The sequence below is a fragment of the Meles meles genome, chromosome 5 (genome assembly GCF_922984935.1).
Source record: "Meles meles chromosome 5, mMelMel3.1 paternal haplotype, whole genome shotgun sequence".
NCBI classification, from domain to species: Eukaryota; Metazoa; Chordata; class Mammalia; order Carnivora; family Mustelidae; genus Meles; species Meles meles.
The window spans coordinates 132,116,745-132,143,885 of NC_060070.1; the positions used below are offsets into that span (position 1 = coordinate 132,116,745).

The window sequence follows — 27,141 nt, forward strand, 5'->3', positions numbered from 1 at the left end:
TTCCAAATGGCAGACCCAGAGAGCCAACCTCTGCCGCCAGTGGGCAGGGGAGGGCAGGCTGGGAGGCCCTTCCTCAAGCTTGGTGACATGGCTTGGGAAACTGCCCTAGTACTGTGTGATCATTTGTTAGTAATGGGCTTGCCTACCTGTACACCTTACAGCGATCCCAAAGAGAAAGAAATCAAGCTGGTTTCATTTGCAGGAATGCATTTTAAAATATAACAGATGAATTTCTGGGGGTCAAAAAAGGTTAGATTTAAATTTGGTTGGGGAAACCAAATATTATAAAATTCTCTGAGATTCCTCTGTATTCAGATATGTGAAGGTGGAGGAAGTTAAAGAAAACTCCATGACCATCTGCGCCCTAAACACGGTCTCTCCAGTAATTAATCCTTTCACAGATCCTTGTTAATAAGCAGTTATCTGTACACACAGCATTCACTCATACATTTCTTTTGCTTTTCCAGTGTGTTATCGCTGAGAAAGCAAAGCTGACTCAAACACGGGCCCTACACTCCGGGGATGACAACATAGTGAACAAGGACAAGAGTGGGGGCGGGGGAGGATTAACATGGCAGAATTTTGCCCGAAGTGTCTGGAAGACGAGGGAGGAAACACCATACATACGACCCATACATTTGCCATGTACTAGTGTAGTATTCATGCCTGGCTGAGGTGACAGTGGAGAGCAAAACCATGCATAGCCCTTGACTTCCTGCAGCCTGCGGGCAGACCAGAGGGGCAGATGTTACAAAGACCATGCAGAATTACACCTGTCGTGTGGTCACGGGGCTGAGAGAGCTTACAGCGCTGGGGCACACCTTGGTGGGGTCCAGGTGAGTGCGCAAGGAGAGGAAACCTAAATGAACACAGAAGGACCTTTGAGACAGAGGAACGGCATGGGTTCAAGGCAGCAGAGTATTAAGGAAGTTGAGAAAAGGGCAATGTGCAGAGAGCCCCCACAAAGAGGGAATGTGATATAAGGCCAGAGAAGCAGGGAAACTGACCCTATGGCAAACACTGGCCATGGTAAGGATTTTGAACTTTATTAAGGGCAATGAGAAGCAACTCAAGCTTTTTTCTTTTTCCTTTAATTTTAATTTTAATTTTTTAAGGATTTTATTTATTAGAGAGAGAGAGAGAGAGAATGAGTTGGGGCAGAAGAGCATGGAGCTGATGTGGGGCTGGATCCCAGGACCCTGGGATCATGACCTGAGCCAAGGGCAGATGCTCAACCAACTGAGCCACCCCAGAGCCCCTTTCCTTTTTTTTTTTTTTTTAATTAATTGTTTAATCAGGAAATAGAGCGGGACTGGGAGGTTTCAGAGAGCTTATCAAGAGTCAGCCTATTAGCCGAGTTTTGAAGGATGATTAGGGATTTGCTGTACAAAGGGAGGAAGTGTGTTTCAAACACAGGAACACGAATGTGATCATATGAAGGCCTAAAGCCACATGACAGCATTAGGAAAATGGGAGAAGTTTGATCTGGATGAAGTGAAGAGATAGGAAGAGAGGAGGCAGAACACAAAGAGGGGGATGTGAAGCTGAGAAGGACTTTTACTGCAGAAGCCACGTCCAGACCCTGGTGCTTTTAGACAGGGGGAGTAGCATGGCTGGGTGGGAGCAAGCATATCTCGGAGCCAAAGTTTTGGGTTCAAATCTTGACTGCTCCTTTTAAAGTCCTTCATCCTTCAGTTAGATAAACCATAGTGCTCCTTCTGCACAGAAATCACCCACCTACCATGCTTAGCCCAGTGCCCAGCACCCCACTCAGCGAGCTAGCCACCTGCATGTAGAGAGGACCAACAGCAGAACATGTGTGCGGCCTCCCAGATGAAGAGTAAACTGAGCTGGGCTAAGCTAGCGGGATGAAGAGGAGGGGATGGCCCGAGCGGTGTCCACGCAGAATGTGGAAGAACAGGAAGCCAGGTAAAGGGAAGGAATCTTGAACGAATGCCCAGTGCCCAGCTTAGCTGGGCAGGTCTGGATGTGTGTGAGTTGCCTGCTGCATCTGGTGCTTGGGCTGGAAACAGACTTGGTAGTAAACACCAGATCAAGGTGGCAAATGAAACTATGGATTGTGATAAAATTATAGAGGAGGTCCAAAGAGAGAAAAGAGGAAGGACCAAGCACAGGAACCTGGGAACGGATAGACCTTCAGGTACATTAGAGTCTCACTGGAAGGAGAGGTGCTGAAACTAGGTGCTGAGGCTGAATGTTCTGGTCAGGATTCTGGGGCCGCAGCGGGCAGAGCCTGTGAGCAACATCCCTTCTGGGAGGCTGCCCACCAGGGTCTGTCCTAATTTACTTAACACCTCCTGGGATTACCTTCCTTTAGAGCTTCAAGTTCAGGGTTAAACCTTTAGGTTGCCACTAAAAGCTGGGCTTACTATTTCATGTCTCCATGGTTTAGAGGTTCACCAGTCCCAAAATCTTTTCGTCCTTGATCTGAGAAGGGAAGAAACAGAACACTAACTTGAGTACATTGTGAATCTTCAATAAAGAACTGTTGAATGAATAAGAGGCAACTGGACCAGGATAGAGATCTGGCTCCAGCGCAGCTGCAAGGAACTACGTTCTCAATTAATTTAGCATTTTACTTGGTAAAGGGCAAAGGAGATTTTAGATGAGATGCTTTGGCCTACAGAAATGATTTCTGGTTAAGGCAATGTCACTGTTAGGGATGAGATGCCAGGGAGGGATAATTGTATAGGGAACACATTTGTATTTATTCTCAAACTGTGGATGCACAAAAGGAAATGATGAGGGCATTAAAGGAATAATTATGCTATAGAATAATAATTGTAATGAATTGATCACACAAGTAATTCTCAACTAGGCGAAAGGGGTTGTACTAAATCCACTCAAAAACTGCCCTAGAAACAAAAGAATATAAGGCTAATAGATGCAGTAATGACATCTAATGAGCCATCTGATAAATAAAACAATTACCCTGAGAACAAATAAAATGAATTGAACACTGATGAATATTAACTGGCAAATAAAGAAAATATATGAAAGCTACATAATTGGAGAAACAATAGTGAACCAAGCGTATGTAGTGTTGCAGATTAAGTTAACATCCAGGGCCAAAGAGAGGCTTTAAAATCATGTCTGAAGCAGTGCCTGAGTGGCTCAGTGGTTACTTCAGCTCAGGTCATGATCCCAGGGTTTGGGATTGAGTCCCACATCAGCCTCCCCATGTGGTAGGGAGTCTACTTGTCCTTCTCCCTCTGACCTTCCCCTTGCTCATGCTCTCTCTCAAATGAATAAATTAAAAAATCTTTTAAAAATGTGTCTGAGGGGCAGCTGGGTGGCTCAGTTGGTTAAGTGACTGCTTTCAGCTCAGGTCATGATCCTGGAGTCCCAGGATTGAGTCCCATATCGGGCTCCCAGCTCCAGGGGGAGTCTGCTTCTCCCTCTGACCTTCTCCCTTCTCATGTTCTATCTCTCTCTCTCAAATAAATAGATAAAATCTTAAAAAAAAAAAATGTGTCTGAGGGGCACCTGGGTGGCTTAGGCAGTTAAGTGTCAGCGTTCAGCTCAGGTCATGATTTTGGGGTCCGAAGATCGAGTCCCATGTCGGGCTCCCCACTCAGCGAGGAGTCTGCTTCTCCCTCTCCCTCTGTGCTCTAATAAATAAATAAAATCTTAAAAAAAAAATTGTGTCTGAAACCTCCAGATACCTCCAGCTGTATCACCACACAGGAAAGTGCTCACAGGAAACGTCTTCCTTGTACCACTGAGGCACTGTCCCTGATACGGAATGTTTGATTTTGAATGGTCTTTCTCCTTCCAACTATATTCTGCTTACTGAAATCTGAGTCATTCCCTCTAATCCAACATATTCAACCAGTCACGAAGACCAGCTAATTCTACTTCTCAGTATATCTCAAAACCAGTCTCTTCTTTCCATTCATCACCATTACTCTAGTTTGGCCTTCACCATCAGGACTGAACGGAACCAATGCCATTGCCTCCTACCCGGGCTTGGTGTCTTCAATCCGCTTCATGTTTGGGGTGATCCAGCTAAAGCTGTACCTGTAGTCTACTTTAAATATCTAACGGCTTTTGCTGCCTAGCAACACGACCCAGCAGTCTGGCAGGGCACACAGGGCTCTGTCGTCTGCGGTCCCACTTCTGTGATCTGTCTACTCTCCTCTTCGCCCTCTGTCTGCCATCCGGGGCACCAAACTGCTGCCAGTTCTTCAAGACCAGCAGCAAGTACCCCCCCCTTTTTTTTTTTTTAAAAACATCTGTCCCCTCTGCTTCTGCCTCCCTTCACCAGCGAATCCCTACTGAATCTTTACAGCTCAGGCAGCTACCATTGCTTTCTACACCTTACTCCCCTTCTGGACAGGCTATGTTGCACTGCTACCACACAGCCTTAAAATTCCCAGTGAATGTATTGTTGTGAGCACTGAACTGCAAAGCTCCTTAGGCAAAGATCACGTTCTCTTTATCTCTGCACCTCTAGCAGGGAGCAAAGTTTCCGCACATGGCAGGTATCCAAAGAAGGTTAGCTGAATGAAGGCTCAAACCAATCTCATCACATTGAAACTATGTATTCCGGAGATAGGGAGTTTTTTGGATAGAGAATAAATAACCTGGCATAGAATGTGACTCCACAAGTTTAACTGGAGCTGGTTAAATCACGTTAGCTATTGCAAATTTTAATGATTTGGCAGTTGGACTGCCAGCATAAAAGATAACTATGTAGTAGTTAATTTACCTGTATCTGCTGAAACAGAGGTGACTTTGGAACACCTGCTGTATGCCAAACATTCCCCAAAGTATGCAACTTTAGCATTTTCATTTTATAGATGACATACTGGGGAATAAATGGTTTATACCAAGGTCATAGAGTTCGTTGACCTTAAATTTGAAACACGTTTCCTTTTTCTTTTCTTTTCAGTAATCGCCACATCTAACATGAGGCTTGAACTCACAACCCTGAGTTCACCAGTGGTATGCTCTGGGGTGCCTGGGTGGCTCAGGTGGTTGAGCATCCGACTCTTGGTTTTGGCTCAGGTCATGATCTTAGAGTCCTGGGATCGAGCCGTGTGTTGGGCTCCATACTCAGTGGAGAGTCTCCTTGAGATTCTCTCTCTCCCTTTGCTCCCACCTCACCAATAGATAAATATATCTTTATTTTTTTTTAAAATATTTTATTTATTAATTTGACAGACAGAGATCACAAGTAGGCAGAGAGACAGACAGAGAGAGAGGGGGAAGCAGGCTCCCCGCTGAGCAGAGAGCCTGATGTGGGGCTCGATCCCAGGACCCTGAGACCATGACCTGAGCTGAAGGCAGAGGCTTAACCCCCCTGAGCCACCCAGGCACCCTAAATACATCTTTAAAAAAGAGTGGTGTGCTCTACCAGCCAAGCCCCTAGGTGCCCCTGAAACAAGTTTTCTTTTTCTTTTTTTTTTTTTTAAAGATTTTATTTATTTATTTGACAGACAGAGATCACAGGTAGGCAGAGAGGCAGACAGAGAGAGAGGAAGGGAAGCAGGCTCCCTGCTGAACAGAGAGCCCCATGCGGGGCTCGATCCCAGGACCCTGGGATCATGACCTGAGCTGAAGGCAGAGGCTTTAACCCACTGAGCCACCCAGGCGCCCTGAAACAAGTTTTCTTGATTCAAAGGCTTTCTACGTCAGGACAGCCTTGCTCATGATTCTCATTCACAGAACACTGAAAACAATATTTAAAGCAAATTAGTTCAGGAAGGATACCATTAGTTCAGGAATGATAAAAGAAGAGAGAAGTTCTAGCATCAAGTCATTGCAACTTTCATTTCTCTTTTGTCATGAAAGACTTTTCTGTGAGTTATTTTTTTGGTTTATATCTCAGAATATTTGAGTTAAAAAAAAAACCTTGCTATCCTTTCAAAGATAATTCCAATAAGGAGTGGTTATGAAGCCACAGAAAACCAAGATGTCACAGTGATACATTACTATGTCATAACTTTGGAAATTCTAAATCTGCTTCTTAAAATGGGAGGGTAGAGATCACCTGAAGGAATCCTAGTCAAGGCAATGCTATTACAAACACAAACAAAAGCCAGGAGAACTCATCTTTTTTTCAGCTGACTCTTGTTAAATCTAGAAATTCAGAGCTTGTTTCATGTCACTGATCTAGTTTTATTACTTAATTTGGTTTCTGTAAAATTTTCCTAAATTGGTGAGATACCACTTAATTGAGAAAATAAATGCTAAGATATATGTAAAAATCTATTACCTGATGAAATGGGATTCAGTGTCAGGAAAGGGGTCAGAGAAGAAATAGGAAATGAACTACCTTTCACCCATGACAAAGAAGTCATATGCCTATTGATGCAAGTCATTAAGAGGGAGGTAATTTTCTATGATGCTCATTACAGCAGTTCTCAAACTATGTTTTATAAGTATACTTGGGTTAAAAAAAAAAAAAGCATTACCCTGGTAGAACAGAGTAATTTAAAGATACTCTATGGAAATCCTATTTATTTATTGCATTTTGTGGTCTAGCTTACTCCTTTATTGTCTTACAACATTCTCTATCTTAATTTTTTCTTTGCCTTTATTCTCTCATTTATTATTTCTTAATTATGACAATTATTTCATCTTATTGTATTTATTCTTATAAGTTTTTTAAATGCTTTAGGGGCCAAGATGAAGTACAAATAGAATAAATGGAATCTGCAAACTTACAAACTAAACTCAGTAAGTCAACAATGACATAGACCTAAAAATTTTTAGCACTTCGCTCTACTGTCAAGAGTAAATAATGTTATTTTTAACCCAATTCAGGTTGCTGAATATGTTAAATATTTTCTTCTCAAAGTAAATTGTACAATTCTTACTTATTTTCAAATAATTGAAAATTATTTATTATTGAGTGATAATAATTTTTTTTTTTTTTAAAGATTTTATTTATTTATTTGACAGAAAGAGATCACAAGTAGGCAAAGAGGCAGGCAGAGAGAGGAGGAAGCAGGCTCCCTGCTGAGCAGAGAGCCCGATGCGGGCCTCGATCCCAGGACCCTGAGATCATGACCTGAGCCGAAGGCAGAGGCTTAAACCACTGAGCCACCCAGGTGCCCGAGTGATAATAATTTTATCACTCAATATGGCAGAACTTAGCAACCGAAAAATTTGTTTTTGCAATTTCAAGCATATTTAATTGTAATAAATAATCCTTCTTTGAAGAGTCTAAGAAGCTGTTTTTCTTCCGTACAAATGAACTGTCTCTAGTTGTTGTGGGGACCCGTAGAAAGAAGGGATCAAGTACAATAGTTCTAATACAGTGCCACAGGCTGTCCCATGAGTTCAAAAGGAGATACTCGGAATAAATTTAAGAGTAAATTTGGGAAGAACTTAGAAAATTTGAGAATTATCTTTTTCTCTTTTATTCCTCTGCTCCTTCTCTCTGTTTTTGCCTAGCCTGTAATAGAAAAGTTAAAAAAATTTTCACAGAGAGGTATGATTTGTTCAACATTTTATAGTGAGCAAAACTCCACTTTGGCTGCTTATTACACAAGTCTGTGGTTTCTTTGATTGCTCATAATATACACATCCATTTCAAGACTTAAAAAAAGAGAAAACCTTTTACTGGGGGGAAAATCCTAACAATCTTGTTAAGAATGCCAAAAAGTCATTGGACCACCTGGTGTTTGTATTCTATCTACTCTGAGGCTCTAGTGCAATAATATACATGAGTTTTCAAGAACTGTTAGGAACAAACTGGATTGGGCCATTTGTTCCATGGCCAAAGAATATTTGGCAGTTAAGGTCTTCAGTGTAGCTGTCCTGTTTTAGAAAGGGAAAGGTGCTTGGTGTTGATGCTATTCACATTAGAATTAGCACTACTCAGCTTGGCATTCTTGATCAATCAGAGGCACCTGGGGCAAAAGAGGTAGTCAGTGTCCAAAGATCTGCAACAGTGAGTTCAGAACTTGTGGAGGAAACCCTCTGCCTAGTTCCTGCTGTGTATGGGAGCGCAAGGTTCCGTGTCCTCAGCTTGAGAGAGAATAGACTTCTCTCTCTTCTAAGAGAGAACAGACTCTTCTCTCTTCCTAGAGAACAGACAACTAAATAGGAACCATTACATAATCCATGCATGAAGACTTCAATCAGAGGCTTCAATCATGCTGCTTTCAGTGGTGTAGCAGGTAGTAATTGAGTTCTGACATTACCAACAGTTAGTAATTTACCAGTCACAAAACGAGGGACAGCCTGGTTAGCTACTTCAGCTGTAAAGAGAAATTGTGGAAATAAATATCTTTGAATTGATGTTTCTAAAACTTCTGAAGGCCGAGTCAGAAGATGCACAGGGTGTTGGGGAGTTGTGGGGGAGACTGCCCTGTGGGCTGGGAGGCATTCTAGTTCCCATTCTGTCATTTACCAGTTGTAAGACTTTAGTCAAGCTGTTTATCCTTTCTATCCTCAACTTTGTTTGAGACCCATTTGATTACTTGCGGACTATTTCGACTGGCACTCAAAATCATCTGTGCTGGAACTCCAAACCAGTGCTTCTGGTTCCGAGGTGCCCCTTGTGTTTTACTTCCCTGACCCCTCATTGTCTATGCCTGGAATGCTCCTCCACTCATGCCTTCGTGTCCCTAGCTGCGGCAGACACTAACTGGCTCACCAGTCATTCCCAACTCTTTTCTCTTTGCTGCCTTCCAACCACAGAGGCTAGAATTAACTACACCCTCATTTCCCAGCCCCAGGCCCAGCCAGTGGGACAATGTAACAGAGTCCTGGTCAATGCTATAACCGGAAGTCCACTACAACGGTTCCAGGTTTATTCTTTCCTTATGAAACAAAAGCTTACTCTTTCGTGGTTGGGGAGCCTTTCTTTCTGCTTCTCGCCTTGAATAAGGATATATTTGGAACTTCAATAGCCCTTTGCAACCATCAGGCGTATGAATGAGAAGAAAACGAACATTCAGACACCTTGACATCATCTAGTGACTAATCAGTTCGAGCAGCTACCTACCTCTAGACTTCTCTATGTGAAAATAAACCCCTCATATACTGTGTAAAGGTCTTCTATTACTTGTAGTCAAAAGCATTCCTATTGCTATCTATTTTTAAGGTGGTGCTTATGAGGTCAGCTCCTCTACACACCTTTTTCTCCTTTGAACTTTACTGATAAACTTTTCAAAAAGATTTATTTATTTGAGAGAGAGAGGGAATGAGAGAGCACGAGTGTGGGGCAGGGGGGTGGGTAGGTGGAAGAGAGCCCAGCCCTGGGATTGATCCCAGGACCCCAGAATCATGATCGGAGCTGAAAGCAGACACTTAACCAACTGAGCCACCCAAGTGCCCCATGAACTTTACTGATAAACTTCTAATGGTACTATGAAAATTAATAAAGGGAAGTCTCATTTGAAATGCAGTCAGGAAGCCCTATAAGGGGACCTCTCACTCACAAACTTTCCAGCCAGCTTACCTCACCCTAGTGGATGGGAAGAAGTTCACTTCACTACCCCAGTAGAAAGGTTTTCTCCTTGCCCAACAACCCAGCCAAGGAGAAACTGCCAGGACCCCAACTAATGAGAAACCATCACCACCCTGAACTCTCCACTTCCATCCAACAGTCTTTTGTTCCGAGCAGTCATTCCCAACCTCCTCCTTTTTCTCTATAATATTCTTCTCCTTTGTTCTCCAGACTGGCCTACCGTTTGACAAGGCCTTCATGTCCTGAATTGCAATTCCTCTGTTCCTACATAGCCTCATTTGGCTGGTAAAATAATGGGCTCTTTTCTTTTTTTTTTAAGGTCAACAATCAGTTACCACTCTCTACCATTAATGGGAGATTCATTTTGATTTGCAGCTTTCACTACAAGAAGTGTAACATTCAAATATTTAATGAAGAAAGGAGGAGTTCTGATACTCAATTTGGTTAAGCATTTGGGCATTATTTTTGCTTTTTCTCACATTTTACATTATTTTTAACCCGTAAGAGGAGAAATGGCTGATAAAAATTACCTCTGAATACAATTTCATCTTACTTTTCAATAAATAATTATAAACACATACTGCATAGTTACTGTGCTAAGCACTAGGGATAAAGACCTAAAACAGAATTTCTGCTTTCAAGGAATGAATGGCAGACACAAGTAAACCTACAATAGTGTTTAACATGTGTAATAATTAATCTGAGAGCACAGTGCTGCCTTCATGTCCACTTACTTTCCACTTTATCCAGAAACTGGCTGTCAGGTGTGGCATGAATCACCTCAATTTCCCATCTTTTCTCACCTTCATCTCCTTCACCCCACTGATGAAAAAGTGTCCCTCCTTCTCTCCTAAAACCAACTGTGCTCTCAGATACACCACTTCTCACCCCTTGTGGGGTCTTCCTCTAGCAGTTATCCAAATTCCCATATCACGTTAACCAGACTTCCTGGGGTGGTGGGTTGGTTTACACTCTCTGTGGTTGTTTACTTCCTTCTGACTCACTTCTCAACCCCCACAATCCAGGTTCTGCCTTAACCACCTCACTAACACTGCTCTGGTAAAGGTCCCTAGAGATTTCCATACTGCCAACACCAGGGACCACATTTCCATCTTTCTTTATTGGACCTTGCTAAAACAAGTGCCCCTGACCACTTTCCCAAAACACGTGACTATGTTGACTTCTGTGACACTACTCTCCTTGCTTGTTCTCTTCTCATTTTTAGACACTACAGTGTTATCCAAGTGTGGGCCAGGAGTCAGTGGGGGGTCTCTGAGACCTTTCAGGGGATCCACCAGAAAAACTGTTTTATAATACCAAGACATTTGCCAGTTCCACTCTCATTTTCTTATGAGTGTATAGTGGAATTTCCCAGGGACTAAATGACATGTGATATAGCAATAGGCTGTAGACAGACACAAATATAAGAATCTACTCTTCTTTTACTAAGACAAACATTAAAGAGACTTGCAAAAATGTCGAACGTCACTCTTGTCACTAATTTAACCATTAAACTAAAATATTATTTTATTATTAAATATTAAAAAATAAATATTAAATATTTATATTTAATTAAATCACTTAATATTTAATTAAATTCATTAAATAAATATTTAAATTAATTTATTAAATTGATTTAACTTATTAAATTATCAAATTTATTAAATATTAATTAAATATAATATAATTATTTCTACTGTATTATTTATTTTATTATAATATAATAAATATTAATTTAAATTAATAAATTTATCAAACCATTAAATTTATTTAACTAAATTAATATTTAATTAAATAAATTAATAAATTAATAAATATTAAAAATATTATTTTTGTTTGTGTGTAATGGGTTTATCAATTCATTTAAAAATAGGTATTTTAAGATGTTTTAGTTTTGACTTTTTAATATGATATTGATAAGTATGGCACACATACACAAAGTTTTTGGGTCCTCAGTTACATTTAAGAATGTAAAAGGATCCTGAGGCCCTTAAGTTGGAGGACCACATTCTTAGACTATGTCTCTCAGCCTCCTTTAGTGGCCCTTTTTTGACCAATCCCTTAAATTTTGATGTTCTCTAGAACAGCATCCTTAGCCCACTGATTTTGTCACCATATACTAAGATTTCTCAGTCTTGGTATGTTTGACATTTTGGGTCAGGTAATTCTTTATTATGGGGGACTCTGTGTTTAGCAGCATCCCTGGCCACTAGTATCCTCCCACCCAAACTGTGACAATAAAAATGTCTCTAGATATTGTCAGATCAAATTGTCCCCAGTTTTGAACAACCTCCCTAAATGCTCTTCCAAGAAATTTCACCTAATACCAAATTTTTTTTTTTTTTTTTTTTTTTTTTTTTTTAAGAGAAAGAGTGTGCCCATGTCAGGATGGGGGACCAAGGGCGGGGGAGAGAGAACCTTGAGCATGCTCCATGCCCACCTCAGAGCCCCAAGACATGGGGCTCCATCTCACAACCCTGAGATCATGACCCAAGCTGAAATCAAGACTTGGATGCTTAACCAACTGAGCCACAAGGTGCCTCAAGTACAAAAAGCACTTGACATTTATTAACTCATTTAAACTTCAACCTCTGAGAGATAAATGATCTCTGTTTCACAGATTAAGAAACTGCCAAACTGAGAAGTGAAATGACTCTTCCAGGGTCATACAGCAAGTAAGTGATGATGCTAAGTCGAGCCCTGTTTGCTTCTCTGAGCTTTACACTCTTGTGAGTAACTGCCTTTGCTGGGCATCAGATGACATTCACTCAAGATGTCTGAAGATGTATTCATAAGTCTTCTTGTCATAAGACCAACTATTTCTGTACTTAAATCAGTTAATGGCACAACTTTACACTTAATCTTTCTGTGCCTCAGCATAACTAGTAACCTGGAAGGGATTCTAGACTCTGTTGGATTCTTTCTTCCTTATTCCTGAATCCAATCATTCATAGGGTTCTAACAAATTTACCCTATAATTATTAATCAAATATGTCTTTTTTCTCTATCTACCACTATTCTTGCCTGCATTAGACCCTAATCTCTGGGATGCCTGGGTGGCTCAGTTGGTTAAGCATCTGCTTTTGGCTCAAGTCATGATCCCAGCGTCCTGGGATTGAGTCCTTGCTCAAAGGAGAGCCTGCTTCTCCTTCTGCCTTTGTTGCCTGCTTGTACCCTCTCTCTCTCTCTGACAAATAAATAAATAAAATCTTAAAAAAAAAGGACCCTAATCTCACCTCAGCATTGGTATAATCAACTCCCATTTGGTGTCTTTATATCTAGTCCTCCAAACTATCTTCTACACTGCTGTCAATGATCTACCTAAAATGCAAATCTGGCCATGTCACTTTCTGTTTTAAAATGTTTTATTAGCTTATTATATTATTATTATATTATTATTATTATATATGATATATATAATATATTATATTATTATAATATTATTTATTCGCTTATTAGCCTGTTAGATAAGAATAAAACCCAAGTTCCTTCGCATGGTGCCTCGGCCCCTTAGCCCACCCTCAGTCTCATCCTCTGTCACCCCCTGAATCACACTTAACTCTCTAGCAATTAAATAATCTTCTACTGTTTGTTATCTGAGCCTACTATGCTGATTAACACCTTTGACCCAATGTCATCTTCTGGGACATGTTCTTGGTTCTACCTCTGTGCATGCCCATCACAGCACTTCACACAGTTTGTAAAAATGGTTTCTATAACTGTGTCCCACTGGGGTTTATTAAAAAAGCCGTAGGTGCTTTGCAAAACCCAAAGCTCTCCAGGTTTTTGCACACAGGGCAAATGAGTCTTCAGACAAGTTTTTGGAAGCATTGAAGTAAAATGGACCTGTTTGGATGGAGGCTGGGGTTATGGATGAGGAGAATTAGGAAAACCTTTGTCCTGAGAAGGTCATGATTGAGCTGAATCTCAAAAAAGGATGAACTCAAGAGTGTTTAAAGGGCATTGCCCAACAGAACTTCACAAGGGAAAGGGGGCTCTTTTTGAAATTCACAAGATACAGCTTTAATACAGAAGGACATTATTTTTTAACAAGTAAGTTAATTAGAGATCATACTAGTGGGAATCTCAGGTTTTAGGCTTTCAAGAAAGCATAAAATGATTACCAGATTCCTATAGTTAATAGTTACATGTGTATAATAAATTTAGTTCAAAAACATTATTAATGTATAATTTGAACAATTATTTTCTAAATGTAAATTACCTTACAGTGGCTCATACAAAAACTTGTTTCCAATTTTCTGCCCACCAGTTACAGCTTTGAATGGTTTTCCTGCAGTTTACTCCTACTGACTTGGCATTTATTCACTTCATAAAAATTTTGCCTCGAATGTGGATTTCACCACCTGGCTCATAAATCATTTCCAAATGGATTTTTAGGAACGTAAGAGTCCTCAGAGATTACCTAGTCCAAGAAGCAAATTTTGTAAGCAAGAATACTGAACTACTATGGTTGAGTGACTTGTTGAAGATTACATATTACATATTCTCTGAAGAGTCCTTCTTTTTTTTTTTTTTAATATTTTATTTATTTATTTGACAGAGAGAGATCACAAGTAGATAGAGAGGCAGGCAGAGAGAGAGAGAGAGGGAAGCAGGCTCCCTGCTGAGCAGAGAGCCCGATGCGGGACTCGATCCCAGGACCCTGAGATCATGACCTGAGCCGAAGGCAGCGGCTTAACCCACTGAGCCACCCAGGTGCCCCTGAAGAGTCCTTCTTGATGTGCTTTCATATCCACCTTAGATATGTGTGGGGGTATCCAGGGCACCCTCCAGTGTGTGACCTGTGTGCTGATTTCCAGTTCTTGTTCATTCTCAGTAAATTTAAATGACAAAATATCTTCTTCCAGACTGCAAATAGCTGGTTACCACTTACTCACTTGCGTATTTTGTCAGTGTCTTTTTTTTTTTTAAAGATTTTATTTATTTATTTGACAGAGAGAGAAAGAGCACAAGTAGGCAGAGAGGCAGGCAGAGAGAGAGGGGGGAAGCAGGCTCCCTGCTGAGCAGAGAGCCCGATGCGGGACTCGATCCCAGGACCCCGGGATCATGACCTGAGCTGAAGGCAGAGGCTTTAACCCACTGAGCCACCCAGGCGCCCGTATTTTGTCAGTGTCTTCAACAGACTTGGTGAGGTTCTTGGTGCTAAGAACTTGGTTAATTTTTCATCAAAAATTTCACCAGTATTGCTAATATTTACAAACTTTACCTTCCAAAGACAAAGTCATTAAGTAAAATCATGCTCTCCCATGAAATGTTTCTTTCAACCATTTGACTGGTCTCACTGGTAGATACTGTTTTCGAATTTACAAGATTAACACCTTTTCTATGCAGGTATCTAAAAATTAGTCACTGCTTGAGAGGTTTAGTATTCTGTCCCATAACCAACGGTGTAATGGGTCTCCTTATCACAGGGCCTGCCAACTCATATATCCACTGGGAGGGTTGTGCCTATTTGATCAGGCTCTCTCCTAGGTCACTCAATCCCTAGGCTGGACAGTCACCCAAAGTGAGACCTGGCATAAATATGGCTCAAACTCTGAGAAGACCAGGTAGTTAGTAGGAAACACCAAATCTGAAAGGATGCAGAGAGAAAATCATTAAGATACCTACAGTAACGATGGGTCAGAAGTTATAAAGAAGCAAAAAAGAAAGGAGAGGCTGTGAGGCAGACAAAAGATATATGAGATCAAAAAGGGACTCAGGAGCAAATATGAGAAGGGGGCAGGCATGGAGAAAGTTGTGTGCTACACTGAGGGACGGAAGTTTAAACTCTCATTCTCCTGCCGCAAAGATCCTTTAAGCGGTACCCCATCTGATGAGGCCAAGAAAAACGTTTCCCATCCCAGAAGTTTTTGAGTTTCTTTCCTTTACAGCTCCTGAATCTCCTTGTTATAAACCCTGTTTTCGCTGCACGCGCTCCTCAAAGCCAGTGCCATAAGGAGAAAGAATTTGATTCTTGCAACTAAAAAAGCTAATCAAGCACCTAGGATAGTGGCTAGAGCGAGGCTTCAGCTCTCAGACATGTGCTACTGGCTGCTCGCTTCCACTATCGTCTCTTTGAATCCTAAGGGAAGTTCTATGCACGCGACACACGGGTCCTAGCTTGAGCACCTGCAGCTTCCACGTCTACTCTTCTCATGGCAGAAACACACCAGTAACCGCGCTTCCAGAGAACCAGTGTTCGACGCGGGGGGAAACATCACAAGATTTGAACGTCTCTCTGATACAAGGAAGGGCAAGCCCACCCTTCCTTTCCCCCTCCAAGGTGTCAGAGAGCCACGCTGGTCGACAGGCGCACGCTTTCCGGCGCCGGAGCCTTTGCATCCCCGTCCCGAAGTCGCCGGCGCGGGACAGGAGCTCCCCGCACCCCGGACCTCCCGGCCCCCGCCGCCCGCCGGGTCACCTGTAATTGTAGGCGCTGAAATGCTTGCTCTCTCTCAGCATCGCCCGGTACAGATCTAATACTTGTGCGCGGCTGGAGGCTGCCATTTTGGAAAGAAAAAAAAAAATAAATGGGTCCTCTTCGAGAAGGTCCCGAGTTTAACCTAACCCACGAAACTTCAGTCTATGCAAAACCACGAACGAAATAAAAGAAAACGCGGTGGAGCTCGGTCTCGCCGGCAGGCCGGACCGGGGCCTGGGTGAACACCGGCCCGCGCCTGGAGGCGCTGCGCGTCGCGCGCCGCTTCGGAGGCGGGAGCAGGCGGGCTTCGGGCAGCTTAAGGGGGAGGTGCCGACCCGGAGGCGTTCCCGTCCTCCGCCAGCGCCTCCGAGGCTCCGGCTTGCAGCAGCCCTACCGTAGGGCTGAGGCGGGGATGGGGGGACGGCCGCAGGAAAGGGCTGAGCCTGTGGAGGGGCGCAGGCCAGAGGCCCAAGCACTGAGTGCGTGCAGCCCGTCTAGGAGCGCCTTCGCGAACGGCTTGGGGTCGTAGCGGGGACACTTAGTCTCCCATCGCAGCGCCTAGTCGCACCTGCGATGCCCGAGGGTGCGTTGCCAGGGTTACCGAGCGCGCCCCGAGTCGACGCTCCGCCCCCGGCCGCAGATGACCCGCCCCTTGCGTTGGGGCCGCCCTCTGCGCTGCCTGAGAGGGCGAGCGGGGTTTCCAGGGCGCTTTTACGTTACCGAGCACTGTCTGTGGGCTCCCAGGGCCGGGCGCTTTCTGAGCGCAGGGACGGGACGCGCCGAGGGGGTCGCAGAGGCGATGAGTGAGGGACTCCCTGGTCCTCCGGCTACGCTCAGGGCGACCGGCTAAGGGCCTCAGGAGCAAGGACCCCCTTCTTGTCAAAATGGCAGCGCCCTGGGTGCTGTGAGGGTATCTTTAAGGGAGGCGGTGCGTCGGTAAGAGCCTTCCCCAGCAGAGTAGGCAGCGTGCTTCAGAGTTTGAAACACCCAGGTTTGGGTCTCCTGGGCGAGCGGTGGGTAAGTGCCGGCCTCGCCGCAGCGTGGGGTGCGACGCGGGCGGTCAGTGCTGGTGGTGGGGAGTTACTTAGCCACGGGCTTTCCCCCCTTTTAGGGTATTCTTTGAGCTCTGGAGGTTTTGCTTTTGAGTTTTTCAGTCCCGAAGAGTTTTGTCATCTACTGTATACAAAAGGTGGCGTGGCCTGGGTGATTAATTGGGAAACCTTAAGGGATTTAAGGACTCTCTTCACACCCAAAGCAAGAAGCCGAGCAAGTTTTCTCTTGAAGATCTTCGTGGCTTAGTTTTCTCTCTTGGTCTTTCTCTGAAGACGTCAGCTTTGCAGAATCACCTTGTTACAGTGGTGAATAAAGTCTTTCGTTGTGACCCTTTAATGTAGGACTGGGCGCAGAGAAGCCCGAGCTAGTTCTAGTTAACTGTGTTTGCAAAGCACCTGTCTTATTTTGGAACTCTTTCTGTCTACAGTCAACTTTAGGAAGAGCCACGGTTTTTTGCTCAGAATACAGCTAGGAGTGACTGTAGACGTCAAAAGCAAATTTGCCTCAACATCCGTTTTTCTTCAGCTACTGAGTTGTGGTTGTATGTCATCTCTTTAAGTTTACGTGGTTTTGTAAAGATTTTATTTATTTATTTATTTATTTATTTATTTATTTATTTGACAGAGAGAGAGATCACAAGTAGGCAGAGAGAGAGGAGGAAGCAGGCTCCCCGCGGAGCGGAGAGCCCGATGCGGGGCTCGATCCCAGGACCCTGAGATCATGACCTGAGCCGAAGGCAGCGGCCTAATCCACTGAGCCACCCAGGCGCCCCTAAGTTTACGTGGTTTTAAAATGACACTTGCTTTATATAAAAATCTCGTATTTTCTGGAACTTTAGGAGCAGGAAACACTTTTCTGATCTTGCTGCGCTTTAGTGTACTTGCAACGTGGTGTCCTTGCACACAGATATACTTGTTAATATTACTCGTTACAGTGTAATAGCATTTTTTAAAAAGGCATGAAAGAGAACATACTTTTTTTTTAAAAAAGATTTTATTTATTTGTTTATTTTTGAGAGAGCGAGAGCAAGAGAGATCACAGAGAGGGAGAAGCTGACTCGCTAATGAGCAGAGAGCCCCTCTCTGGGCTTGAACCCAGGAGCCCGAAATCATGACCTGAGCTGAAGGCAGAGGATTAACCGACTGAGCACTAAGACCCCCGGAGAGAACATACTATTATTATTAAACTTCCTTTTTCTTTTCTTTCTTTCTTTCTTTTCTTTTCTCTTTCTCTCTTTCTTTTTGTTTGTTTTTAAGGTCTCTTACAAATATGAGTATCAAAATAAGGTTTTCTACAGGGTATTTGAACTTTCATCACTCTTTTTAAAAATTTTATTTATTTATTTATTTAAAAAAGATTTTATTTATTTATTTGAGAGAGAGAGAGACAATGAGAGAGAGCAGGAGCGAGAAGGTCAGAGGGAGAAGCAGACTCCCCGCGGAGCTGGGAGCCCCATGCGGGACTCGATCCAGGATCATGACCTGAGCTGAAGGCAGTCGCCCAACCAACCGAGCCACCCAGGCGCCCCCACTCTTTTTTTTTTTTTTTTTTAAGATTTTATTCATTTGTCAGAGAGAGAGCACGCCCATGACAAGCAGGCAGAGGCGGAGAAAGAAGCAGGCTCCTTGCTCAGCAGATATGGGACTCCGTGCTAAGACACTGGGATCAGGACCCGAGTGGAAGGCAGGGGCCCAACCGACTGAGCCACCCAGGCGTCCCAACTTTTGTCACTCTTTTTTTTTTTTTTTTTAAAGATTTTATTCATCCATTTGACAGACAGAGATCTCAAGTAGGCAGAGAGGCAGGCAGAGGGAGAGGAGGAAGCAGACTCCCTGCTAAGCAGAGAGCCCGATGCGGGCCTTGATCCCAGGACTCTGGGATCATGACCAAAGCCAAAGGCAGAGGCTTAACCTACTGAGCCACCCAGGCGCCCCCCAACTTTTGTCACTCTTGCAGGATGCTTAGGTCATTGGGCAAGTCTTACCTCAGGGCTATTGAAGGAGATTTTAATATTTGAGTTTTTCTTGGCATTACTTAAAGGTTCAAGACCAAGGGAATTGCACCTTATCACAGAGTAAGATCTAGAGACATTTTCTCTTAATATGGTACAGCAGTGCTAATGACATAAAATGAAACACCTGGGAAAACTATACTAATAAAGAAAGCTATCAAGGTAAAAGGAAAAAACCATGAAAGTTACTTTGGTTTGTTTAAAAAGTGGGGTGCCTGGGTGGCTCAGTTGTAGAGCACGCGACTCTTAATCTCAGGTTTGTGAGTTCGAGCCCAAGATTGGTTGTAGGGATTACTTAAATAAACTTAAAAAAATTAGTAGGGCTTGTCTTATTATATATTACTATCATCTACAAAATGAAATTGGAGTAATTATTTCTGTCTACAGTCTTTATGTCTAATTATCGAGCAATTTATTCATTAATGTATGCAATTAATGTATTGCAGTGACCTTACCGTCATAATCAAATAAAGCTTTCCAACGAAATATATAAAGTTGAGTTTGTTTGAGTAGCTTAGTCATCTGTTAGTACAAAGACTAGTTGAGATTAGGAAAGTAGTAGCTTCCCAGTAGATTCTAAGCTAAGTCCTTACAAAAATACTTTTACTGTATTTGAAATAATATACCAGTATCTTGGAAATCATTGCCTTGAACATCTAATAAAAAAATTACATTCCAAAGCTAAGTCTCTATTTTTGTACATCTTTATTGCAGAGGTGACTATTTTCAATAATAGCTCCATTTGAGATTGAAACTGGAATTGGGCCAGTACCTAAGAGTTCCTTACTTATTTATATGTCCTTTAATATGCATCTATTCTGAGCTGAATATTGTTTTAGGTACTGACTATAAACTAGCAGTACCTACTTATTACCATCTAGGCTTCAAAATGTAAAAATTGCCTTAGTATTCACCTGTCCATAGTTAAGAAATATTTATACTTCTTTACATATGGAAATGGATATATTACGTTGTATTAAAATTAGGATTGCTGGATTACTAATGAGCACTTAATGCTTTTTGAAGAGAAATTTCTCCAAACATAATAAATAATAGGACAGAAGTTTATTGTTTTAGGCTTAAATATTAAAACAATGTGTAAAGAAAATCTTATATAAATGACCAACTTGTCACAGTATGATTTAGAAATGATTCCACTGCAAACATGATCTAAATCTTTATTATATGTAATTGTCATTTGTTTTTATTGATCATTCTAATAGAATACGAAGCTGGAAGAGACTTTGGGTATCAATTTCTTTTTAAGATGTAGAAACTGAAGCCCTCATTCTCATTCACTCATTTAGCCAACATTATTGAACACTTCCTAAGTGCCGTATATTATCCAAGATGATGGAGTTACCATGCAGAGAGTCATTCTCTCCAGAAGTGGACAGGGACCTAGATAAACGAAATATTAATTTGTTGTGACAGGTGCTATGATAGGGATAATATTACCAGGTGTCTGGGGAGTGCAGAAGAGGGCCATTCGACTAAGACTTTGATCTAAGGGGAGACTTTCCATCATAGAAGGTGTTTCCAGAATGAGCTAGTAACAGCCAGATGAAGAATGTGGTAAGAGCTTGTAGTGTATATTCAAAGTGTGGAGGCATGAGGGCGCATGACCCATTCAGGGATCTCTGGGAGAGGAGATGGGAGGGACCATCTGTGAAACCAGACATGATCAGTCTGTACCTGATTCATTATAATGATATTTCTTCTGTTTTGGTGATAAATTACTTCTCCAGCGTTGGCTAGTTCACCCAAGTAGAACTTAACATCTGAACTAATGAAATGTAGGTTGGTTTTTCAGGTGTTGGTAGGCTTTTGTTTTAAACCATACTTTTGATCGTCTTTTCTAGGAGTGCTGAAATTCTGTTTACCTCTGCATTTAACATGGTTGACCAGCCTCGTAGATCAAGCCAATGTTCTTGTGGGTTTTGAGGGCTATAAATCAAATACTGATCCCATTTTCTAAAAGTTTACAGTTTAAATACAATATCTGTGTAATTAAAATAGAAAGTACAAAGTGCTGCAGGGGAAGTACTGGGGAAGCGTTGTGGGGTCTCAGCGTGAGAAGTCACTTCCATGGGTGGTGCCTGGTCCACACCTCAGATGGACAAAGTGAATGTGGCTAATGCCCAAGCTTCAGGGAAGAAATTTTTTTTTTTTTTTTTTTAAATTTTCCAGGTGATAGGTTGCAGCCTGATAGAGAAACATTGATCTCTGGGAATTAGGGGGCCTTTTGGAGGTGGTAGTGTTCTTGTTGGACTTGAGAGAATTTAGGTTTGAGCTGGGCCTTGAATTACAGGAATTTGGATGTGTGGGTATGGTGGTAAGATGGTTACTGCCGGATGAAGGTTTACCCCTAGAAAGGATAAAGGACAGAAAGTCTGAGTGAGGTTTAGGGAAAGATGATCACAGCCTAAGGAACACTGAGGGAAGGCCTTTTGAGGGAGCGAGTAGGAGAGTGCTTGAAGGTGAGTGTAGGATGCAGCTGGAAAGGCCATCAGGGTGGACACTGAGTCCTTGTAGGAGCTCAGTTAATCCTCTGGAGACCTGATGGGAAAGAAAGCTGTTCATTGCATGTAAGGACAGGGACTCTGAGAAGTTAGATTATTGAGCTAGAGTTAAGAAGCTAGGAAGCAGGGAGTGTGGGCATTGGTCCAGGATGTGATCTGTCTAGCCATGATGCTACACTGCCTCACAGATGGTCTTCAGTGGAAGCTTTAGGAGTTTGAACTATATTAATTTTTCTTGGATAATATGGGTAAATTTCAGACATATTTGAATTTTAATTTAGTTGGATTCCCACTTAATTGTAAAAGCTAACTGGTTAGCTCCTAACAAATACTCAGAAAATCTCAAATGTTGAATTTTATACTAGCTTTTTAGTCTTACAAGATAAATTTCATTTTTTTTTCTTTTACCATGTCTTAGAAAAGACCTAAATTGAATAGTTTTTTTGGTTGTCTCTTCTTGTGTGCCGCAGACATTATACCTCATGGGGGATTTTTGAGACTTGCCTTTCTGTAGAAGCTCGTTTCAAATATACCTCAGAAAATCAGTTCTCTGAGAAAGTTAGAAAGCAGCTAGATACTCTTACTTCATTGATTGGAGGCTAAGGGTTCCCCTACTTGTGGGCAGCAACAATAAAACTGACAATTGATTTTATGTAATGTGTATCAAATGTCACTTCTAGAGGATTTTTTTTTTTAAACAAATTCTTTGCTTTCCGAAGGAAAGAAATAATCTTTTCCTAATACAAGGCCCCACCAACATGGGAATTCTTTACAATGTGATTTATAGCAATATTCTGCAGATCACCTTCATTCTTTTTCATACTGATTATAAGGGATAACTTAAAGGATTGTTTTTTTCTTGTTTGTATGTTTTTGAATGTTTGTTAATCAACCAGTGACATTGATGGTAATGACAGCGATTATTTATTCAAAGTGTATTTTCTCTTCCAGGAGCATTGCCAGCTAGTTTGCAAACATCTCATATCCATAATTCTTTTTTTTTTTTTTTCCCCTAAGGATTTTGTCTATTTGTTTGACAGAGAGATGGAGAGAGAGAGCACAAGTAGGCAGAGTGGCAGGCAGAGGGAGAGGGAAAAGCAGACTCCCACCGAGCGGGAGCCCAATGCAGGGCTCAATCCCAGGACCCTGAGATCACGATCTGAGCTGAGGGCTGCCACTTAACCCACTGAGCCTCCCATGCGCCCCTCATGTCCATAATTCTTTTTTTTTTTATTTTTTTTTTTTAATTTTTTTTTTTTAAAGATTTTTTTTTTATTTATTTATTTGACAGATAGAGATCACAAGCAGGCAGAGAGAGAGAGGGAGGAGGAAACAGGCCTCCCGCTGAGCAGAGAGCCCGACGTGGGGCTCGATCCCAGGACCCTGGGATCATGACCCGAGCCGAAGGCAGCGGCTTAACCCACTGAGCCACCCAGGTGCCCCTCCATAATTCTTATAAAGAGTCAACACTGCAGATCCTAAGTGTTTTCTGTAAACGACCAACTAATCTGGACAAACAAGAGATGGCAGTTACTACTCCCCACTTGAAGAAGTCCATCAGAGCTTCAAATTTGTCTCCATAATTCTTATAAAGACAAATTTGAAGCTCTGATGGACTTCTTCAAGTGGGGAGTAGTAACTGCCATCTCTTGTTTGTCCAGATTAGTTGGTCGTTTACAGAAAACACTTAGGATCTGCAGTGTTGACTCTGTTTAGAAGGAAAAAACAGGCTTTGCTAATCACTGATGAAACACCAGGTCAGTGTCTCCTGATATATGGTACTGAGTCCTGTGATGTTGACTGTTACCTTGGAAGGCTGGTATATCTTTTTTTTTTTTTTTAAGGTTTTATTTATTTGAGAGAGAGAACACAACGGGGGTGGGGGGGGAGTGGTAGAGGGAGAAGCAAGTCCCCCCTGAACAGGGACCTAATGTGGGGCTTGATCCCAGGACTCCAGGATCATGACCTGAGCTGAAGGCAGACACTTAATAGACTGAGCCACCCAGGTGCCCCAGGATGATATATCTTTGTAAAGGAAAAATCCTATAGTTCTTTCCTGCTGTGTGTTTCTTTCCTGTGTGTCTCTTTAACTACGCAAACAGAACATTTCACCTCTAGTCATCAGATGTGTAGGGGGTTTTTACTGACACCAGAACAGTTCTCTGCAACACCCACTGGGTGTCCTACAGTTCAGCTCAATTCTGACACTACCTGAAGGTAGCATCAGATTCCATAGGTAAATAAGGACTCATTCCTGCAAGTAGGACCTCCCTACCCTCCTACTTCACATGCTAGTTGCAAGTAGTTGGTCCCCAGGTTACCCACACCGTCTGTCCGATTTGGCTGCAAATTGGAGGTTCCCATGACCCCTCCTTTGGTTTGACTAATTTACTAGAGAGGCTCACAAAGCTCAAGGAAACACACATACCAGTTTATTAAGACTGGATTAAGAATACAGATGAACAGCCAGGTGAAGAGAAAAATAGGATAAGGTCTGGGAGGGCCCTGTGTGCAGGAGCTTCTGTCCTCATGGAGCTGGGGTGCATCATCCTTCTTCTGTGGTTGTGTTACACCTGGAAGCTTTGCAAACTCCATACTATTGAGGTTTTTATGAAAGCTTCCTCATGTAGGCATGATCAGTTAGTAGCAACATTTCCAGCCCCTCTGTTCTCTGGAGAAGTGGGATTGGGGGTGGGGTGGGACCAAAAATCCCAAGTGTCAAATCATGACTTAGTCTTTCTGGTGACCAGCTCCCTTCAGGAACCTTACAGGAGTCCATCCAAAGTCACTTCTTTAGAACAAACGATGCTCATAGTGCTCTCATCACTTAGGAATTTTCAAGCGTTTTAAGATCCCCATGTCAGGGTTGGGGTCAAAGCCCAAATTTTAGAACAAGAGATGCTTCTAGTATTCCTACCATTTGGAAAATTACAAGGGCTTTCGGGGGCAGGAACTGAGAGAAGAGGCCAGTATTTTCTGTTATCTCACAATCTTTGATACTTGTCTTAGTCTGTTTGGTCTACTACAACAAAATACTATAAACTGTGTAGCTTATAAGCAACAGAAATTTATTTCTCACAGGTTTGGAGCCAGGGAAGTTCAAGACCAAGGTGCTGGTAGATTCAGTGTCTGGTGAAAGCTTGCTGGTTAACAGATGGCTGCCTTTTTTGCTGTGTTCTCACATGGAAGGGGCAGGGGATCTCTCTGGGCCTTCTATTATAAGGGCACCGATTCCATTCCTTAGGAATCCTCATGATCTAATCACCCAAAGGCCCTGCCTCCTTATACTACCACCTTGGTTTTTAACTTAGGATTTTAATATGAATTTTTTTGGGGGGTGCATATGCATGCAGTTGATTGAAGTATTATGCTGGAGAATGTTATTAACAGTAGAAGCTCAACAGAACTCGTGATTTCTTTGCCATTATAGTGAATACTTTTATATGATTTAATATTTCATAGCTTTTTAATTTAGAAATTTATCTGCTGAGCACAACTAAAGCAATTCAGCTTGGCAAACCTGTGTCCTGAATATTGTGGAATTGTGAGCTTGAGTAAACTAATAGTAGTTAAGAGTATAAAAGCCTGGCTTGTGTGAAATGGATGGTAAGCAGTGATACAGTGTTAGCTTCAGTTAATAAAGATTTGTTTATTGGGAGAAATATCTTTGTAACGATCCCTGGAATTCTGGACTGCAGGGGAGAGTGAAAATGGAGAAATCATGAAATAGAACAAGGCTTATCAGGCATATTTTCTTCCCACCTTGACATTTCCAGGTATGGTCATTGTTCTCTATTTCAAGTCTTTGAGCAGTATGAAATAAGTGCCCGGGCCTGAGCATTGATGGTGTGAAGCTCTTTTAGAAATCCATTCATACCTTGGCGTCCAGATGCAACGAGAGCCCCTTCAGCCTCCTGAGACTGGGTTGTGATGGTAGTTAATGGGGCTGCTTTCATTTGTTTGTTTGTTTGTTTTTAATTCTTTTTTTTTAAATTTATTTATTTGACAGAGAGAGATCACAAGTAGACAGAGAGGCAGGCAGAGAGAGAGAGAGGGAAGCAGGCTTGCCGCTGAGCAGAGAGCCCGATGTGGGACTCGATCCCAGGACCCTGAGATCATGACCCAAGCTGAAGGCAGCGGCTTAACCCACTGAGCCACCCAGGCGCCCCAAGGGCTGCTTTCATTTGTAGAGCCCTGGTCTTCCAAGAATCACCTATACTCCCTACTTTTTAAAGCCTCTGGGTAAACTGTCCTGGATTAATAACATTTCCTAACAATAAGGTCAGTTTCACCATAATGTCCAATCTGAGTTGGAACGTCCTTCTCTTAAAGGAGAGTCCATGGGTGCTAAGTTACAGTGTTTTCTGAAAATCCTCTTCTGTGGTTTTGACAACTACTTGAAAATAAAATGTTCAGTATAGATTAATGTAATAGTAATTCATGCTAATCTTCCTTCTCCACAAAAAAACCCCTCTGCATCACTTTTATTTTATTATTAGTTTTTTAAAAGTTTAATTATTTTAGTAATCTCTACACCCAACATGGGGCTTGAACTCACAATCCCGAGATGGAAAGTTCCATGATCTTCCAACTGAGCCAGCTAGGCATCCTTCCCCCATTCTCGCACACCACCCCATCATTTTTAGAATAAAGTCTAAAAAGTCTCTGTAAACTCATTAACACTGTCATATGACTCTGAGGAGCCATCGCAAATGCTGATCTAACTTCCTGGAATGTTCTTTCCACCTTTCCTAATTTGTTTGGTATGAGTTTAAGATATAAGAGATACTTAGGGACACCTTCTCAAATTTTAAGCATATCTTCCTCTTTTAAGCCCTCTTAATGTTTTGAGTGTAATTTTAAACTGAGAGTGACTGCAGTTGCAAGTAACAAAACCTAAGTCGGGGCGCCTGGGTGGCTCAGTGGGTTAAGCCGCTGCCTTCGGCTCGGGTCATGATCTCAGGGTCCTGGGATCGAGTCCCGCATCGGGCTTTCTGCTCGGCGGAGAGCCTGCTTCCCTCTCTCTCTGCCTGCCTCTCTGTCTACTTGTGATCTCTGTCAAATAAATAAATAAAATCTTAAAAAAAAAAAAAAACCTAAGTCAAGTAGATGTGAACCAACATAATGGCTTTATTGTCTTGTGGATCTTCAAAGTTTGGAAGTCAGATGGGCTTTAGAATTGAGTGATGTTGTCATTTGAGGGATGTTTAAAGACCTTGTCCTTTTTCCCTCTCTGTCTTGTACAATGTCAACTTTATCCTCAGGCTGGCATCCTTTCTTGGTTGAGGAAGGACATCTACATTTCTGGGCACTTGTTTCCAGAATGTCAGAAGAGAGAGCTGGATCAGGAGGGCCCTACAGTTCTCTCTGTTCACCTCTTTGGCCCCAATTGAGTTGTGTGCTCATCCATCTCTCACCAATGACTGCGGTTAGGGCATAGGATTACAATTAGTTTAGTTAGGTTTGAGCCACCCGCCTAAATCCTAGAGGCAAGAATGGGGGAAGCTGTCCCCAAGGTATAAAGGCTGTGGAACCTGAGGAGGGGTTGGTAGCTATGTGGGGGTACACACAGTGAAATCGAAGTAGTTACCAAGAGAACAGGGACTGATTTTGGTAAAAGGCAAACAAAGTACATTACAGCAGTCTTGCCAGAGTTCTGTGTCTCTTTTTGTGATTATTTGAT

At 42.2% G+C, this 27,141-nt stretch overlaps 2 protein-coding genes across 11 annotated transcripts in view; one reads left to right on the plus strand and one right to left on the minus strand.

Annotated features, from left to right (window-relative positions):
* LYRM4 (LYR motif containing 4) overlaps nucleotides 1–16,454 on the minus strand; it is a 172,244-nt gene extending 155,790 nt beyond the window's left edge. For 2 of the 5 annotated variants that reach the window (XM_046006752.1, XM_046006753.1), the window contains exon 1: nucleotides 15,873–16,448. In XM_046006752.1, the coding sequence (XP_045862708.1) occupies nucleotides 15,873–15,958 (86 nt within the window). In that variant the 5' untranslated portion in view covers nucleotides 15,959–16,448. Of the gene's footprint in view, nucleotides 1–15,872 lie in introns of all 5 variants that reach the window. The other 3 variants (XM_046006751.1, XM_046006750.1, XM_046006754.1) reach the window with 3 other exon arrangements.
* Nucleotides 16,455–16,570: 116 nt separating this feature from the next.
* Nucleotides 16,571–27,141, plus strand: part of FARS2 (phenylalanyl-tRNA synthetase 2, mitochondrial) — a 546,789-nt gene continuing 536,218 nt past the window's right edge. For all 6 annotated transcript variants that reach the window (XM_046006558.1, XM_046006561.1, XM_046006564.1 and 3 more), the window contains exon 1: nucleotides 16,571–16,889. The gene's annotated coding sequence lies outside the window, so the exon portion shown is untranslated. The remainder of the gene's footprint in view (nucleotides 16,890–27,141) is intronic.